General features: G+C 29.3%; 1 protein-coding gene across 4 annotated transcripts; it reads left to right on the forward strand.

Moving 5' to 3' along the window:
• Positions 1–1,799: 1,799 nt before the first annotated feature.
• LOC105253740 (oxidative stress-induced growth inhibitor 2) lies at positions 1,800–17,353 on the forward strand. Of its 4 annotated transcripts, none has more exons than XM_011261973.3 (7): positions 1,800–2,238; positions 13,919–14,050; positions 14,538–14,986; positions 15,181–15,434; positions 15,511–15,767; positions 15,880–16,275; positions 16,887–17,353. In XM_011261973.3, the coding sequence occupies exons 2-7, from the start codon at positions 13,990–13,992 to the stop codon at positions 17,159–17,161; spliced, it is 1,692 nt and encodes a 563-aa protein (XP_011260275.1). In that variant the 5' UTR covers positions 1,800–2,238; positions 13,919–13,989; the 3' UTR covers positions 17,162–17,353. The 4 variants fall into 4 exon arrangements, with proteins under 4 accessions (XP_011260275.1, XP_011260277.1, XP_011260274.1 ...); XM_011261972.3 differs by lacking the exon at positions 1,800–2,238 and adding an exon at positions 5,421–5,621 and having other exon boundaries at positions 16,887–17,352; XM_011261975.3 differs by lacking the exon at positions 13,919–14,050.
• Positions 17,354–18,051: the final 698 nt, after the last annotated feature.

Genomic DNA, 18,051 nt, shown 5'->3' on the forward strand with positions numbered 1-18,051 from the left:
AACATGCAACGATCTTCCGATTGGCTCGTTCAAGGAGCAAAGGGAAAGGGTTGAAGCGAAAGTTCCGAAGTCGTGGGAGGTTGCGAGACCAGAGGTCGACACGTAGGGCCTCGGCTTAATAGCGACGTTGAAAAGATCAATACTAATAAATATGTTCCGTTACGTTATATTAATAATTAATTTTTATCTTGAAAATACGAATTTTGAAATATAAATCATCGTTTGTTCCAATCTATTTATTAAAGCGTTTTTCAAAACGAACACAATTAAAAATTAAAAGAAATCAATATGAATTTATATGATAAAGTTGCTTTTGATAATATCTGATTCCAAGAGATTAAAGATCTGATTAAAAGTATTTCAAAAGGTGTAACTAATTGTTTTTAATTACTTATTCTTGCATAGGATTATCTGATGATGAATGTTTTAGCTCTCTTTTCCAGTACGAGTTTAACATGCGACCTCGGTATTTACAGCTAACTCGGAGTTAATCGTAGAGTTTCCCATGAGACTTTCCGGTCGTCTGAGTTTTCAGCGAAAAACACTGATCTCTCAACGAACGAGAGAACATTAGCATGTAAGTAGAAGCACGGTACACGTAATTTTCATCGATTTCCTCGATAAAAGAAAAGTCGTTTCCTTCGCTGGTTACTTGCACCTATAATCGCGCATAGAAAAAGAAAAATTATTTAGTAATATATATATATATATATATATATATATATATATATATATATATAACATGTAACGGTCTAAATCGATAACTTTTCTTATAATTTTGTCGCGATAAGTTATTGAAGTAAAAATCAAGATGAAAATTACAGAAAATTACAAGAATTTAAAATTTCAATTTTTCAAATCAATTCGTCTTGTCAAAGCTTATATCTTTTCTTTAGAAATCTTTTCCAAGATATATAAATAATTAGCATCCGTAGACTTCGCAGACTGTACTGCGCGGCAGGTGTTACTTCTTTATGCTTGTTCGCCAGAGGTGATCTTCGAAAATATTCTACCTGTATAGATACAACGGGGATGCACCTGCGTTCCAGTGCCGTCTGCGTTCTACGTTAGACACCGGATGAGCAATGAAGGGATCAGGTAAAATTTCAAAGCGTCCCTTTAAATCCGGTTTGTCGAGACATCGGAATGCCGGAAAATATTTTTGTCAAGTCGGATAGTTCCGATACATGGATCGTCAATTGTACTCTCGTAGAAAAGCTTCCGGATATAAATTATATACAACAAAGATACGCGCCGGACCATTAATCGAAATATCGCTGGCTCGAATGTTTATTTTGAGAAAAACATGAAATCAAGATTAATCTTCTTACCTAGTTGAATAAATATGAAAACTCGTATAAAAACACTCGTGTATAAATATAAACTTGCATATCTTAGTCCAAATATTTATGCACCAAGTTGATATACATGTTTACTCTTTCCATAAAATTGATCGAATATCAATGACATTTCGCATATTCCAAATGAGTATATAATCAATTTATCAAGACAATACTATTCCAACAACTTTTCTCGAACAAGCGTAAGAGAAAAACACTCGATCGAATTCAGAAGACAACTCGAGGAATATAAATTGTCGTATACTGTGCGAATCTGCGAGATCGTGAAAATTCTGTTTTACCCACGTGAATTAGGTTAGATGGGTAAAACAGATTTGAGCAAGAAGTAGCAAATTCCACCGATAGATGTGGCTGGGCGCGCGGAGACCCAACTGATGACGTGCGGCGATGCGGCGCTTGCGGCTATATTCAAGCCGCATTCGGTAGTATGTATTTACACATTGGGGGTGAGACGCGCGTAAAATCCGCAGCGGAAAATCGATGGCCGGGGCGAGGTGTGTCGGCGACGACGGTCTCGGAATTTAAACGCTCTCGTTGTACATTCTCTCCCCGAGAGCGAAAACAAGGTTCGTCGTATGATCTCGCGAGAGGATTCAGAGAGAAAGAGAGATTACTTTGATCTTACCTTGACCGCCGCTGCCGCTACCGCGTGCGGGTAATCGCGACCACGCGCGTTCACCAGGTGAATATTGCGACCCTCGTCTCGCGAGTGATTCACGGTTCTTTATCATCATGATATGCGAATACCTCCCTCAATCTGGCAATCGCATCGAAGATGTTTGCGGCACGAATGTCCAACGGAATCCCCGCGCGACGTATCGGATCAGAGTCTGCAATCCGGATTAGACGCAATGACGCGACATGCTGGATAGATCAGGTAATTATGTTTTATAATAAATCTTTTAATATATCGTTAAGTATATGGTATTGTTTCACTAGTCGGTAGGTCAAATGCTACGATATAACTTGCATAATTAATAATTAATAATTAGTAAAATTGATATTATTAACTAGTAGCTTATTAGCAGAACTAACTCATAGAAGTGATCATGTAAAGAAAAATAAAAAATTGTTATATATACAAATTATAAAAGAAAGCACAAATGGACAATACAATAAAATCATAAACCTTGTAGTATTAATTAATCTTGTGATGTTTTTTGCTCTGTAATTATAAATTTTATATTGAGTAATATGTATTCGCGCGTTTTTTTAAGAGGAGGGGAAATAGAATATTAAGCGAATGAGTTTTTTTCTTTTTTTCTTTAAGCTAAGGTAACCCGATTCCTCATATAATTCGATTCCATGAGAAATTCGATAGGATTGATCTCATCATGCTTTTAACTGAACTATGTATTATATAAATTGTATTTTTAGTTTTTGCTACTTGATATTGAATATTATTTTAACAATCAGTTATTGTAAAATTTCCGCTCATTATTATTTGCAATAAATTATAAATAAGAAGTGTCTGTAACACATTTAAAAGAAATTTAATTTAAGCACATCAGAATCAGGAATAGCGAATCAAGATATATATCTGCTAGATAGTAATTGAATATTTTACTGCGCGCGCGTTGAATATGTATATATGTATATATGTGCAGTTGTTCTAATTTCGGAATATAAACGGCTCTTCCATATGACAGTTTTAGTTATGTTACATCATTTTTCATATTATCTGGAAATAATTCATTACGACAGCAAAAACGACTTTGCATTCATAAGCATTATTTATACATATATAAAATTAAATATATCTTATTACGTAATTAGAGAGCACAGAATAAGATTCAAGTTAATACAAGTACATATTACAAGAAAAAAATCTGTTTGATTTAATAAATTGATTGATTAAATTAGCAACTAAATAATGGTTGTTAGAAATTACGCACGAAAAAATATTCGGTTTTATTTTTTATTTATAGCTCGTGTAAGAAGGAAAAATTAATAAATTAAATTTTTTTTTTTAGATATTTTCGCGATCAGTGATTATTAAATTTCTACGATAAAAGTTATCAAGTTATTACAGATTTTACGTAAATTATTTCGATTTAATTTGGCTTGATGTTGTTTAAATTGTTCAGGTTTATCGGCGTTGTTCATAAACAAAAATCGATGTTTTAATGCCATATCATATTTATCACGTAACATAAGAATCATCATGGAATCATGGTAGTAATTTTATGATTGAAATGTTCGATAATTAAAAAATGCTATATTGAAAACTTGTTTCATAAACAAAACTAGCACTACAAATTGATTTGACTAGCACTTCAAATTATATTTCCATTTATGTTATTAGTTAGAATAATATGTTTGCTGTAACTGTAATAATGACCACAGTGACGATGTACTTTTTTTCTCTCTTTTTCAGGCATCTTTTTTTAATCCCATAATTTGGTTAATTTGTTCGTTAATAGAAGATATACTTAAACATTGTGCTAATTTAATAACTTTGTGTGATCGAATATACTTGAAAGCATGATGGAATGAAAATATCTTAATATATTTGCTTGATTTACATCCGAAGAAAGTTATTTTATTAATCTTTCTGAAACTTATATTAATATATATTTATATATATTTTTATATAATTTCAATTCACAGTTTTTATTTACTTTTATTTATTTTTATCATATAAAAAGTATTATAATAATATCATATAAATCTTATCATATAAATCTTATTTTATATAAAATTATATATATATATATATATATATATATATGTAACAAATTTTGTTTATGCATATGTCACCTATTTTTTCTGTTATAGAATAAAATTGTAATTCATTAACATAATTATATTACAATTAAATTTAATTTATATTAATTGTAAAAAATTTACTTATAAAATTAACTATAAAAGTTTACTTTAAGATGTTTACTAAAGGTTTATGATATAAAAGAATATTTTTTTGTTGCGAAAAAAAGAATCGCAAGCTCTTATCTTTCATATATCTCTTTTACGTTTTAATTATTATATCAGTATAACAATATGATTTGACATTATGTATATTTTTATCAATATAATTTCATATTATATAAGTATACTTTTGATATTCAGAAACTAACTTTGATTAAAAAAATATTTAGGAATGTAAATAATTATCGCAATTTCATTAATTATTTTTGATTCGTTTTAATAAGATAATAATTAATTCACAAATTTAATTACAGAGAAATTCAATATTGAAAATCAAAGTTATACTGAAGTGCAACTTTTCTTCTAGGTTACAGAAAAAAATGGGGCGCTGTGTAAGGATGATGCTATTTAACTTTTAACACCGTTTGTCTCGGCTATCTTTTTATCGATGTCGTATATGGCTAGCTTAAATCGATAAGAAACAACCAATACGTATAAATGTTATGCAAAAAAAGATAGTCGCAATGTAACATTATAACTCGGCAGAAATGTGATTGTGTCTAGAGAAATACATCGCAATAATTTCTTTTTTACTTACGTATCATCAAAATTGCTTAGTCGGCATCAATTAGAAATAATGAACCGTAATCAAGATGAATACAACTCTTGATATTTCTTTCACATCTCAACGAAAAAAAAAATATTTTTTTACTATTTAGTACTATATATTAATGACGTGTTACTTTCTAAATGTCGCGTTATCATTAATAACTTAGATAAAAATTAATTACGGAATAGATAATACATCTATGCTTACGTGTAGATATTTTTCATTTATAATTATTTGTCAAGTAATTCGCTAAGTTTATTGAAGAACAATTATATAATTTATATATGTTATATGTATAATACATATAACATATATAACATATATATTAATCATTATAAATTAATATATTTACATCTTTATAATAACTTCTATAAAGTATGATCATCTCTTTTTCTTTATCGTATCTCTGTATTTCCTTTTGATTGATTCTAGAATGCAGAAATTACTAATTATAGGAAAGTTGTGCCGCAAACGCATCGTACCATGACGGTCGTGCCGTCATGATAGGATTAATATCTCGCGGCTGAACTACCTCGTGAAATCGCCATTCATCGCGCGGCCTTCGGATACGCTTCCGCGGAAAAAGCGATCGCGCGTGGCGCGCACGCTTTAGTACGACGCCGACCGTCGCCGGGTGAAGAGCAGCTTCGTTTTGCGCTTCAGGAATCTTCGTTGATCGACAAAGTTGTGCCTTCTTCGATAATCGGTTACAGTGTCGACGAGCAGCAGGAAAAACGGCGAATAGAACGGATAAGACGAAACGTCCTTCTCGAAAGGAACAGGTGCGATAATCATATATATCTCTCTCCAAAATCCTTTTTCATTCTTTTCTGCCATTTTTAAAGGGCTTTTATGCGTGGGATTCTTTCGACGTTCCCATATGAAAACGACCTTGTCGAGTAGTAATTTATTTTTTTTATCGATCCGCAATTATATCCGTCTGAATATCGAAGAAGGTACAAAGTGACAGTATGATTGACGGTTGGAAAATAAAAGGGAAATAGGAAAAACGTGTTGCGCATACGTCGCGAAACTTTTTAAGATCTTTGCGATTCGCGTGACGCAAATTGTATTGGATATTGAAGAAACTTTTCGAATTTATATAATTTATCTTAGGAAACATGACAGAGAAAATCTGGTTTTTAAATTTGAAAATTTATTAAATTCTAATTTTATATTTATGAGTAAATATATAAATTTAAAATTCTTCTTTTTATATATTTTTATATTTTATATATTTTTATTGAATAATTTGAAAAATTACCTCAGAATTAAAATTTTATTCAATTAAAAATTTCTTTTTTCATAGATCCCATTTAAACAGTTGCGCATATACGTTATAAGTTTACTTTTGCTCTTTGGGATTAATATCGTAATGGTAGAAAATGCCGCTCCAATTTGTCATCTGTTTACTTATGTCGTATTGCGTAAACATTATTACAATTATATGCAATCCGATTGATGGATACTGTTAGGTGGATACTAGAGATTGAATTATCGTTAAAAAATTTCTTTCAGACAGAAAAATCCCGCTCTCACAGCATAATTTTTATCACATGCATTCTTTTCGATATAGTATATAGGTGACGCAATTGTCGATGCATCGAATGAAGCATACGATGACATGTAATTCATAAATTATCCACCTGAGAACTTTTTTAAAATGAAAAAGTCAGAATGGATGCGCTTAATCTGGCTAGAATGATAATTAACATTACAATTAATCATTATAATTAAATCGATTGTATATTTAAATTGGCGAGATATTAATATTAACATTAAATACGAAATTGAAAATTCGATTTTATAATTATCAATATTTTAATAATATCAGTACTCAAATATTATAGTGATATTGATAACAAATTTGATATTATACATATATCTTAAGCTAATATTTCACATATCGATAAAAATAAAACGCGTTATCTGTCATAACCATATACGTCATGACGTATTTTTTTTAATTTCTAAAAATTGCAAAATTGTATATAATCGTAATTTCATTTTGATCTCATTTTGATCTCATTATCTTAGTTTCATTATAAAGCCAACGACCGACTGGTATAAATTTATCTGGATAGTATAATTTAATTGCGCGTGTATTTTAATTCATTGATATTGACGAATATTCAAAAGACGTAAATACTCAAAAAATGTTCGGGTAAGAAATTTTCGTCAAAAAATTAACATTGTAAATACTTTGAATATGATTTATATAATTTGTTTTATATATTTTATATAATTTCTTTTTTTTATATATTTTTATATAATTTGTTTTATATATTGTTTTATATATTTGTTTATCAGAACTCAAACAAGATTTACATTTCACTAGTCTTTACGAAAGTGTAGTTATAGTTGCACAGTAATGAGTAATACATTCTTAGATGTGAGAACAAACGGTGACTTGCAAAAAAGAATTAATCTTAAACTCGAGATTTATCGGACTTGTTACGCAATAAAATTATCAAATTAATTGTAACTTCTCATCTTAGTTTTAATTTACTTTCGTGATAAATCGTGCAATTTCAAGTATTTTGAAATATTTATTAATTACAATCGAATGATAGAATATATAAGTCATTGTTTAATAAGAGCAAGATATTGTCTGGAATAAAAAAAAGTCATGACTAATTTTATGTAAAAAAATATCTTTTAAATTTATAATATGATAAAAAATATCTTTTAAATATATGATATGATAAAAAGTATCTTTTTAATATATGATATAATATCATATTAATATAGAATATTATATTTGACATCGATAAAATAAAATAAATATGCAAATAAATTCTTAATAATTATTATTTTATTATTTAGTCCGAGAACAATAAAATTTTCTAAATCTTAAATTGATAAGTGAAAAATAAACAAAAAAGAAATAAATACATAATGTAATGAAGTTTTCAATCTACATCTTTGCGATTGAAGCATGAATTTGAATAATCTATTTACAATATGGCGAGATACGAATATTTTATGAATTCTGCTGATTCATGTTACGAAATTACAGCGACATAATAATACATTTTGTATACGTTGTAAAAGACGGATGTACCAAACATAACTATCGTGCGTTACATAACTATCGATCTCTACAACAAAAGTATAACTACATATGCTGCGTAAAATTCCGCGAAGTATTACTTACTTTTGCCATTGACCGTAATTTGAGATGACATTTTTATGGAATTTATATGCGCAAAGAAAGATTCGATAACTTTTTTGTCGTGTGCAGAGAAAAAGATCCATAAAACAGTGATACGTGAAATAAAAGATATCAAGGAACTCGTAAAAAAATGAATTCATATGAAGATAGTATTAGATAAATGAAATAAGGAAATGTAGTGAACAAATTTTCTTTCTTTCTTTTTTTGCAAATTATCAATTAAAAAATATGATAATGTCAATATATACAGATATACAATTATTAAAAAGAGATATTATAATTTTAATTAAATATATCGACATTATCATATTTTTTAATTGATAATTTGCAAAAAAAGAAAATTTGTTCACCAGATTTCCTTATTTCACTTATCTAATTTGCAAAAAAAAGAAATTAATATGGAGATTATTGATCAGTGTGATTGTTCGCTGGCTAATATTTAAACGCGGATGGCGAATATTATAATTAAAATTATAATATTAAATTAAAATATAATAATTAAAATTACGTACAAGAATGGCGTAGTTGTCATAGGCGTTGGAGTCACGTTTATATTGGATTAATGAACGTAATAACTATATAACATCATGATTAATACCGCGAGCGAATTTGTGTAAGTTGACCTATCATAACACGGGTTAAACGCTGAGATCATTGATGTGGCAAAAAAGAGATGACGTTTTTCACATAGATCATTTTTAGTGAATTTTGTCCACCTGACGATTCACTAAAGATATTACGAATTAATATTTATTTACAACATGCATTTTACAGAAATCGACATATCTAGATTTTTCAGAATGTATCGTGCAATACGTTCATATTATTCTAAAAATGCTTATATATTTTCACTTATCATCGATATATTTTTTTGTGATGATTAACATATCATTTATTTTATTTAAGTATATAGCAAGTAATTAATATTAGCACATATTAATAACCTAAATACATTTAATCGTTGCATTCAAAAATTAAGAATGTTGACTATAATTTATTTATTATTAGTAAAGTTAATGGCACTCATTAATTTACTTGCAGGATGAAATAAATATCGGCAATCGCAAACAAATATTTTTCATCGATTTATATTGTTTTCGTTTACATATACATTTGAATTCCAAATAAATTGAATAACAACTTGTTGATTGAAAATCAAAGAAGAATTTTAATCTGTTTTGCACAAAATTTTTTATATATCTAAAAATTATCTAAGAGGCTATGATATAAAATAAATGATTGTATCTCAAACTAACTTCATATTTAGAGACAGTTGTAAACTTTATTTATCTTTTTTTCCTAGTATGATATCCGAGTAGCTTATATCTCGCAACAAGATAACAAAAGTAAAATTAATCAAATTACGCTTATATTAAGATCTCTTTTATAATTTCGAAGAACGTCAATTTTGTATAACAGCTATTTCACAGAAATGTTTATCAACATAAAATTTTTAAAATAGAGTTAGATTAGTACCGCTCAGTATTTATCATTAATGTTTCTTATTAGAGCTAAAGAAAAACACATAATATCTCAATTTTGCAAAATTAATCAATTTAATTTAAGACTAATAACTTTAATCATAATTGATAACTTGTCGTGCAACGTACATGTTTCATAAGCAAAATGAATATCTTATTGAACAATATATTAATAAATTGTCATATATCTTAAATATAATATAGATAATCTAATTTTGTAATTGTTTACAAAATAAATATTGATAAATAGACAATTGGAATATAATTTTCTAAATTTTAGAAAAGGATCTTAAAAGTGTCCTCGGATCATTTTATGACGATTTAAAAAAGGAGATTGTCTTTTCTAGATATAACATAATAACTTCTTAATATGTTATATAAAATTACGAAAGTCATCAAAAAAAGACGAAAAAAATTCTGTCATGTTGATTCGAGTTGACGGCAGTTCCAAGATTATCATTCTGAAGATGGTGGTCAAAAGTTGGAACTGCAAAATATACTTCGTGACTGACTTACCCAAGTTAAAACCACTGGACTTGGACGTATTCTTTTATTTGCTTTCTTTGGAATTCAAGGCTTATGCGAAAAAAATAAGAAAAAGAAAGAAGAAAGAGAGTCCGATAGAATCAGAAGGAAAAAGATGGTACAACAGACCGGTATACGCTGCGTGATATATTACTTTAGAGATAAAGATATGTAGCTTTAGAGAAAAACATATTCTTATTTCTAACTTGTGTATGCGTGGTTATCTGTAAGGAAAAATTTAATTTTCTGTAAACTTATCGTATGAGAATACTTAATCTCTAATATGTTAGTCTTTCTCACTCGTCTTGATTACTGTTTCTCGCAGGGTTAATGTAAATCTTGTAGTTATCGCGAAACGTAGAAATATGGTAATATTTAGTATTTTATATACAAACATCAAGTACACAAAACATCAAGCCATCTCGTAAAATTGATTTAAAATTGATGACTCATTGATTAATCAGTTGAACATCTTGTTTGTGTCTTAACCAAATTCCATTCAAGCGTTTTGAGAGAGAAAGAGAGAGAGAGAAAGAAAGAGAATCAACCTTCTACTATGAATAATAATCTTCGATTAAGAATAGAAGATGCTATGTGAAGCATCGACGTTAGAATCTTATTGGACTACATAGTATAAATATATGTATCTATAAACGCACCTGTTTACGACGTCGTGAAGACACTTGCATTTTGCATCACAAAATCGTACAATTGTATGTATTATATAATACTAGCCGTGATAAATTTAACGATTTTCGAGTTTAGCTTCGTGTTTGCGTGTATCTTGTTTATAATATCAAATATCACGCCTCTTTAAGATAGCACTCACATATTCCAATATTTATACAGCTTTTGACATATTTAGATATATGAGGTCACAAAATTAAAAATATAAATAAAATATTAAATATCAAATATGACTAAATTCTGTTTTTCGTTCTATAAAAAAATTCTATAAAAAAGTTCCCGTTTTTTATAATTAATTCCGCATTAATATTTATATAGTTTAGTTTTCATAACTTTTATTAGATATAAGATATAATCAAATATTTATAATATAAAATATTTAATTTTTATAATACAATGTTTAATTTTTATATAATAATTTATAATATATTTACAATATATAAATTTTTATATAATTTTTATTTTATACAACATTGGATATACAACATATAATTAAAATCTTAACGATTTTATAGAGATTCATGTAGATTCTTTATAAATATAACAATATGCACGTAAACTAGATATACACTATATATATCGAGCAATATATATGACCAGTTGACTTCAATGCGAAGACATTACTTTGTACTTATACATACCTCGCAAAAAGAGGCATTCAGATATGTAACTTATCGACTTATTGTTAGTCCGCGATCGTTAATATAATACATAGCATCCTTACATATTTCACAACGGACTTTTTTTAACGGACTTTGAAGTTCCTTTTTGTTCCATTTCATATTTTTTCAACCCACGCTTGCGATATTTAAGTAATAAATTAAAATTACAAACGAGAAAAAATTGCGAAAAATGTGTCTATTAAAACAAATTTATACCCTCACTTTATTGCGTCATATACTGATAACTTTATTATTTAATTTAGTGAGGCAACTATTCCATAATGATAACAGTAATAAAAATATCAAGTACTTTGATATATATTGCAGATATTAAATTCTAAATATTTGTGAATGATCTGAAAACGGAATTCCCGCAAATCTGATTTGAGTAAGATAATGCTATTAATGTTCACATCGAGATAAGTATCGATAGGATATTGCCCTTCGTTATAGATAACAATTCGATAACGATAATAATTTTTTAAATTTAATAATTGTTTTTCGATAATAGTATTTTTTATGTGATATTTTTACGAAGATATGTGAATTATATTGTCGATGGTCATTGATCTCCAGGTTCGCGCAAAATGCAACGAATAGTAAAGTATCACTTCTACTTCGGTGATATGAGTATGTAAATATCGATCGCAAATATTTGTACGCGCTGCGAATAATGGCTCATTGTCAACCAAGAAAATCTTTCACACTAGTGTCAACTATATCGATCGATGTCGTATGCAATAATTGCATCTTTGATTTTTCACGATAAGATTTCTCCGTAAATACTTATGGATACACGCGTGTATACTTAATGGAACATACGCGTGGATCTGATAAATGAAAATAAACGATGTTTTGTGCTGCATATTTTTCATTTCCGTTATACATGCATACGCAATTTTACTTTCATTCAACATTTTTTGCAATCGTCTCTAAAAAATTTTTCATTCCGTAAAAATATATATTCTAACCGTTTTAGGCTTATTGCCTAGAAATTTGTTCAACAATGTGATAATCTTACGGATACAGAATCTTAAATAATCTTTAATAATCTTAAATATCTATGTTGGACCACTGTCAATTCTTGTCTCGGCTGACGATCTTCATGAATACGCGATGATGCTCTATTCTTAACCCATAAGCGTCATAATAAAAGTGGATCATGGTAGTACACGGTACAAATTAACGAGACGTTCCCTTAGTTTATTTGCGGAGTAGATTATGTCAAGTAGAAGAGACGGGTAATGACGGGAACAAGTTACGCACATAAATGGATCTTAATCGTGTATACATAATGAATATGCATCCTAACTACGCTGTTTTCAACAGTTTCATGAAATTTCGTGAATCATTTGCAAATGTGAACGAATAAAAATTTAATTTCTATTCTATTGTTATATTTATTCTTTACTTTTTCAGTAGATTATATTTATTATAATTATTATATTTTTATATCTCCCTACACATTTTTATTTTTATTTCTTAATTTTTTTAGTTTATTTTTTGGCGTATCTTTTTTTATATTCTTTCTTTTTGAAAAGCTCTTTATCGAGTAACTAGAATGTTTTTAATGCTCGATGGGCAAGAAGATTTACCGATTTATACCATAATTATGTTAATTAATGATAATTATATTGAGTAAATAAGAGGAATAGAAAACACGCTGCCAGCGAAGGTCGCTTACGAGAACGAAGATTACAATATAATAGGTTTTATTTTATCGCTTAATCATCGTTTATCTTCGAGATCTCGCACTTCCGATCGATATGTTCGATTTATAAATTATGATTCATAAAATTCCTCATTATGACACAACGATGTTTTCACATTAATTGTAGCGGATATTCCTGATTATCATTGATTATGACGATATTATATTTATAAACCGCAACGTTATTAAAAAATAAGAGAGGCATCTCTTTCAGTTTATTGGCTTTTTTTACGTAGTACAATAGATTAATGTACAAAATATCTCATAATATACATAGTTTGTCTCTTTTTTTCAATTATTAATATCTAATTGAAAATGTATGTAATATAATTCATATATTAGTAATCGAAAAAAGATTTGATTATGATTTACGGATTCATAATTTATATTACTTATGAAATTATGAAGGGATTGTTACAAATATTTTTTTATATTGCGTTGTACATTTTATTTGTATATTTTATTTATTGTTTTATTACAAATTTGTTAGAGTTATTAAAAATCATTACTTAATCATTTATTACTTATTAATCATTATATCATTAAAATATATCATATGTTCATTAGTTTATCATCATATATTTTTATTTTTATTTTTGTGTCAAATTATGAAATATTGCGTGGAAAAAATAACATTGCGTAACGATAAACCTCTTGTTAGTTACAAATATGATATCTTGAAAATGTCGCAATTATAGATTAGTCTCGGAATCAAGAAAAATAGCCTTGACTATCTTATTACTCTGCAATCTTGTGCTGATGGTGCTATTAAAATGCCATATATGAGATATGCAACCGTGTTTGTAGTAAAATAATCATTTTTTAATTCTTTTTACAGCACTCGAATAGATCAACGAGTGTGAATCGCAGTAAGACTGTTTACATCAGAAACGCGAAAAAAAGGAAAAAATGCAGAACGGATTTAAAATCGACGATAATGATGTCATTTATAAAGATGTTGTTATCATAGGTAAATATACGAAATGTTTTCGAACTTTATTTCGTGATACAATAGATGATTTAATAACTAACTAATAAAAAGGATACAAAAATAATAATGGAATAATAATATATCTTTCAGAATATTATCTCTAATATCTTGATAGATTGAATAAAAGAAATGTAAAATATATTTATCTTTATATTTTAAAATCGCTCTTAATTTTTTCCAGCATTTTAAAAATTTCTCTTATACATTATATTTTATATACGTACATTATATGCAAATTTTAGGTTGCCAAGTTGAGAAATTTTTTCTCTGTCAACAATGTTTGAAATTAATATTTATTAGAATCCTCTACTCTAAGATTAAGCGTTAAAATAACGTGTGAACACGTAAAAACTCAAGGCAAATAAATAAAAAAGAGATTTCTCTAAAATAGAAATTGACTTATAATATATTTGTCAGGCTTTTTGAAAACATTATACGATTTTACACAATCTTCTTCGATCTTCAGGAAACGGACCCAGTGGAATATGCCTATCGTACATGCTCGCGGGCAATTGGCCTTATTATACTGGCGAACCTCATCCTGGTGACGATATGCTGACGGCGCGATTGCGGTTCTGCATGGCAAATACCGGTAGCGAAGACCGCGATGCGCGTTCGGATGATGCGGTCGCCAACAATCGACATCAATGCGGCAAGTCTGGTGTCGGCAGAACACAGGGAGGAAGTCTGGCGCGCAGTACGCGTTGCAAACTCGAATGTCTGTCAGCCGGCATCGAGGGCAGGGGCGGTGGTCGACCGTTGGCCCTTCTCATGGACCATCTGCAGCATCCATGCGTCGACGCTGGCCTTGATGTGGCCTCGCTCCTTGATTGGCGGTCCGCCGACGAGTATCCCGAGCATAGAATCGTGGATCACGTTGTTCTTGGCAAGGGTCAACCCGGTGGCTCCTGGCAAGTACGTGCCATTTCGAATATGACATTTCTTCGTTGTTGTATAATTTCTCTAATAGATATAGATTTCTTTCTATGCGAAGTAAAATCTAAATAATTCTTGATAGATAAGAAAGATAGAGTAAGACTAAATATATATATTTGTAGCTTTATTCTTAGCAAATGTTTATCAAGTTTCTTTAACACGATTATCTTTAGACTATGGATCCTAATGTGCTGACTCTCAGTCTGAGTCGATGGATGTCTCTCCCCGATCTGGATCTGAGGCATTGGGAGAAACTTATCGAGGCGGAACAATTACAAGAGTCGGTTTTAACCGCGGCGAGAGATATGTATACGCGACCGGAAAAGTTAAGCGTTTGCAAAGCGTCTAGTCGGATTTCCGTAGGCACTGTAGCTGCTTATTACAAGGACTACGTGCGCAGAAAAGGCTTGACTCAATACTTTCGATGGTACGTATTTAAAGGAGGATGATTTGTTATTGTGACATGACGACGCGAAATTTTACGAAAGCGATTCGTGTTCTAGCGGGACTACAGTTACTTCAGTAAGATCGGAGTCAGACTCACCCGAGAGTGAAGGAGGATACAATTGGATCGTGGATGGATACGAAAACAAAAATGGGAAGCGATTTCGATATCGGTGCAAAAGAGCAGTTCTTGCGACCGGTACGACCGACTTGTCTAATCACTTAGGTATTCCGGGGGAAAATACGTATCCCGACTGGGTGACGCATGATCTCAATGATCTTGAAACGCGATTAGGACGTTTGGTCAATGAACGTGGTATGTAATCACAAGATAGATCTTCTTTTTCGCGATCATTCAATCGACTTATTTATTCGTGAATTATATAATTTTCGATTTGTTGTCTCATTTGAGAAATTGCTAATCGTAGATTCGACCGATGAGCAGATGCAACCGGTGTTAGTAGTTGGAGCTGGTCTGAGTGCAGCCGATGCGATTATGGCCGCACGTTTTCGAGGGGTATCCGTGTTGCACGCGTTCCGCAATTCATCGAACGAATGGAGCAAGGAAACCGTCGAGAAGATAACTACTAGTTACGATCGATTGCAATGGCTGCCGAATTCTATATATCCGGAATATCACAAGGTATACGAGATGATGGCTGATGGGGGTACAAATTATCCTCTGTATAAATCACTGCCGGGATACACGCTCGTCAGACTCGATGAGAAGGACGAAAACATGAATACGAGAAGGACAGTTACCTTTTCCGCTCCAGACGGTCAGCTGCACACGTTCGAAGTATCTATTGCGGCTATACTTATCGGTAAGTATATATAAAATATCTCAATAGAAACTTAATTATTTCTTTATTTCTAACAATATTTTAAATACAATTTGAATTGATTTCTAAAAATGTACATGATGTAAAGAAAATTTTCTTTTCAAGATCATTTTTTTCGGAATTTTCATATAGTGTCATTATTTTTCTTAAGTAAAAATAATATTTTTCTTGTATATTATAATTAATATTAATATATATTGAATAATAATATAATAGTATATCTTGAAATAATATATTTATTATATAATATAATATAAATAATCTTGAAATAATCTTAAAAAATTAAAAATTGAAACATTAAAATGCTAAATTACTTATATTGTTGTTTTTATAAATAATTATAATTATTATATAAGTGTAAATCAATAAATTTTTTAAATAAAATATGAAATGGGGAAATTATCAATAGAAAAAATCATAGTAGACACAGCAAGAAAAGTTTTGGGGAGGAAATAAATAAAAAGATCATTTTTTCTATGTTTTAGTAGAACTTTTATTTAAAAAACTATTGACATATAAGATATAATATTTACGAATGAAAGAATTGTGAAGTTCGCAAGATGTAATATGTGTATTGAATAATTTCATTTTAGGATATAAACCAGATTTATCCTACTTGGAACATAATGGTGTAGGATTGGGTAAACTTGCGGACAAACCGATTGACAGTAAATCAAATCCGATCGAAATTGATGATTTCACGTACGAGGTAATCAAGGCAACAAAAGGACTTTACGTTCTGGGGCCTCTAGCCGGCAACAACTTTGTTCGCTTTGTTCTGGGCGGTGCACTTGGAATTCTTGCGCATATTTTGTGCACAACATCTGAGGGATCTGTTAACCATTCACGCGAACCGATCGTGTCTTAGCAATGTTGTTTTATATACAAGTGTATTGAAACAATAGGATTGTATGACTTTTACTGCTCAAATCATATAAATATTGAAAAATTTACTTAATGATTCTTAATGTTTAAATGACTTTTTGTAGATAAATTGGTTTATGTAGATGCTGTTATGTAGGTGCTATTAAGTTTATTTTTGTATTCTTTTGCATATATTAGTATTTCATAAGAAAATTTAATCGACATTTAACTATATATATCATAATTATTTGTTTTATCAAAATATCATAGTAATCAAGATAAAGAGCAAAGAGATCAATGTTCATTCATTGAATAGTATACAATATGCAGGAAAAGATGATAATTCAGATGCTATCTTAAGTCTGTTTTAGAACTATTTGCACTTAACATTCCATTTGATAAGAGAATTATTTATAAGAGACAGTAACACTAGTTTATATAATTTATCATCTACAATTGAGAGAGGAAATTATTGTTGATAAATGTATCATACTAATCCATATACAGAAATAGTCTTTGTACAGATATATGTATATATACACCCCACTCATAGAATGAACATATACAAATTAATGAAAATATAATCTGTATCATATCTAATTTTATAGAAATCAGATAATACACACAACGAATTTCTTAACATAAATTCTTTTCAAGAATTATTGAATATATTTAGGATTATGCTTTCAATATTAACGATTAAATATTATTATATAGGATTAAATATTATTTTTATGCACATATTTACATTATATAGAGATATTTTTATAATTTTTATTTTTATGTATAGAATTATATATATTTACTAGTACGATCAAATTGTTGCATTAAACATATAAGTGTATTTTTACATTTTGCAATATTTCCTAACAATTTGTGAATAAGAAATTTCAT

This window comes from Camponotus floridanus, unplaced genomic scaffold (genome assembly GCF_003227725.1).
Source record: "Camponotus floridanus strain SB8 unplaced genomic scaffold, Cflo_v7.5 scaffold145, whole genome shotgun sequence".
Lineage (NCBI taxonomy): Eukaryota > Metazoa > Arthropoda > Insecta > Hymenoptera > Formicidae > Camponotus > Camponotus floridanus.